General features: G+C 42.7%; 1 protein-coding gene and 1 pseudogene across 1 annotated transcript; both read right to left on the reverse strand.

Annotated features, from left to right (window-relative positions):
* Nucleotides 1–1,127: 1,127 nt before the first annotated feature.
* LOC114703051 lies at nt 1,128–1,883 on the reverse strand (annotated as a pseudogene).
* Nucleotides 1,884–2,007: 124 nt separating this feature from the next.
* Nucleotides 2,008–2,319, reverse strand: LOC114704206 (enhancer of rudimentary homolog). The gene has a single exon (XM_037198822.1). It carries the CDS (start codon nt 2,317–2,319, stop codon nt 2,008–2,010), a length of 312 nt encoding a protein of 103 aa, XP_037054717.1.
* Nucleotides 2,320–2,564: the final 245 nt, after the last annotated feature.

Genomic DNA, 2,564 nt, shown 5'->3' on the forward strand with positions numbered 1-2,564 from the left:
AAAGATGTATGGACTAAAGGGTATACTGTGTGACTCACTGGACCACACTACAGCTTCCATGCTGAGATTTTATTTGTTTTGTTTGTTTGTTTTGCTTTTTGGTTTTTTTGGTTTTACTTTTAAATTTTCTTTTTTGGGGGCAGGTTGCAAAGGCATAGGGCTGAAGTGAGGGGACAGGGAGATGAATGGGATCAGGGTGCATGATGTGAAATCCACAAAGAATCAATACAAAGTTTCTAAAAATTACATTCAGTTATCTATTACATGTGTTGGGGTAGGCATGTGGAGGATCAGAAGATAATTTTGGAGAGCCAGTTCACTTCTTCCATCATATGAGTCCTGGGGACTGAACTCAGGTTGCTAGGCTTGGCACCAAACCTCATTACCTACTGAGCTTCTTGCCAACCCTGCTTTGTTCTTTAAGATTTGTTTGAAAAGATTTTTAGAGATGATTTATACTTGACTGTGCCATGATGAATCAGTACTGGTTTGCCTGAAATACAGATGAATAAAATACAGATCTAACCTTTAAAATCAGACTGTTCATGCTGAGGACTATGAGTTCTGAATGTGAAGGTTGCCATTGATGAGGACAGGAAATAAAAACTGGTCAGGCAGTTTTAGGCCAGGGCCCTGGCAAACATTCTTGTCTTTGTCCTTGGCCAGAAGCGATGGCCTTGCTTCTGTCCTGGGCAGAGGCCAGACATTCCAAATGTGTTTGGGGGCTCTGGCTTCTGGCCTGGTTTCTCCTCATGTGTCTTCTTTTGCATAGCTGCCTAGAAGCTGTACTTGATGTGACCCAATCTCCAGTGCAGACACCCATCCTTTTTGGTGAACAGCTTTGGAATTTGATCTCTCTGGGTTTTCAGAGATGGATTGCATATGTTATAATGTTAGGAGTGACACTATTAATCTTGGGACCTTGTATATGCAACTGCTCTCTTTATGTTACCTCCTCTTGTTTGTAGTTGATCTACACTCCCGTGGTTTGGCTGCACTCTTACTCTATCTGTACAGCTGTTTTCGATTCCACCTCCAAGGCCCAAACCTTCCTATGTCCTAGTTGGAGCCCATCTCCTGCAAAGTTGGGGCCTGAACTTAAAAAAAATATTTCACTTGGAAATTTTTCATTTATTTGTCTGCTTAGAAATTTGCACCATCACAGCTGATGAAGTCACCACAGAATATTCCTTTGGCTTTTTGCCTTTTGCCTTTGCAGTTCCCATTTGCAGGCCTTCCTCATTCTGTTCTCATGTTCCTTTCACTGTTTTCCTGAGGTCTTTTTTCTCTCATAAAGGTCATGTCATGCAGGTCTGTGTTTAAGCTCCTTTTTTGCATAAACAAAGGAAAACACATCATGCAAAAGCCAGTCATCTTGCCACCACCAAAATGATTTCTGAATCCAAATACAAAGATGACGTCTGATGTGGCTATTTTGGCTATCTTTTCCTAAATTTCTGTCTTTGGTACTGTTGCCTCCCTAGGGTGACAGACATCAGTGATCATTTGTTTCCTCTGAACTAGACAGTCATGAACTTCCTAGTCTGGATGCTTACTGTGTCATTCTTGATGTCAAGGGTCCTTAAAAACTGCCAAGGGGCCTCAATTCTTTTTTTTATAGAACATTTTTTTATTTCTTACTAAGACTTTCCCAGAGGACATAACTAAGCTCGTCACCATCCCTGCCCCCCACAAAAGGTTAGTGCACTCACTGCTGTAAAGCAGATACAAACAGTTTCCAGGACTGGAACCAACCTTAACTGGCAAAGAATACTTTCTCTCTGAATTATCATAAAAAATGTTTAAGTTAAAAAAAAAGAAAAGAAAGGAAAGAAACAAAGGGGCAATGGTGGTTTCAGAATGAAAAGATCACTCACGATCATGTCATAATTCAATCTTGGCTCTAGTTTAACAAAACAGAAACAGGATAACTATCATACAAAATGTTCACTACAGCATGCTGTATGCACCTGTTCCCACCTGCAGCCCCTAATGCTTCCAACTCAACTACTTCCCAGCCTTTTGGGCCTGTCGAGGAAGGAGCACATAGATCTTCTCTTTGATCCAGTCTTTGTTATAACACTGGTACGTCTGTGTATCAGCTCGGTAAACAAGACAGCTGGGATCTGCCAGATCATCGATAAAGTCAAACAACTGACTGATATCATATGTGATGGAGGGGCTGTTGGGATTCATTCTCTTCAGATGTTGTTCATACATTTTACAAACATCTTCCGTGCACTCATTCACAGACTCATAGCGTAAGTCCTGCCTTCTGACCACTTGGTGGGGCTGTACCAGCAAAATGGTGTGAGACATCATGTCAAATGCTTTGCTGCAGCCGCCGCTAACACTGCTGCCGCTGCACATGAGCTCTGGGGCCTCAATTCTTGATGTGGGAGGATGTTATAAGAATTCGATTTTGAGCCGGGTGGTGGTGGCACACGCCTTTAATCCCAGCACTCGGGAGGCAGAGGCAGGCGGATCTCTGTGAGTTCGAGGCCAGCCTGGGCTACCAAGTGAGTTCCAGGAAAGGCGCAAAGCTACACAGAGAAACCCTGTCT

The sequence above is a fragment of the Peromyscus leucopus genome, chromosome X, assembly GCF_004664715.2.
Source record: "Peromyscus leucopus breed LL Stock chromosome X, UCI_PerLeu_2.1, whole genome shotgun sequence".
Lineage (NCBI taxonomy): Eukaryota > Metazoa > Chordata > Mammalia > Rodentia > Cricetidae > Peromyscus > Peromyscus leucopus.

Coding starts and splice junctions, on each gene's coding strand:
- LOC114704206 (XM_037198822.1), bottom strand. CDS start 2,319: ATGTCTCACACCATTTTGCTGGTACAGCCCCACCAAGTGGTCAGAAGG.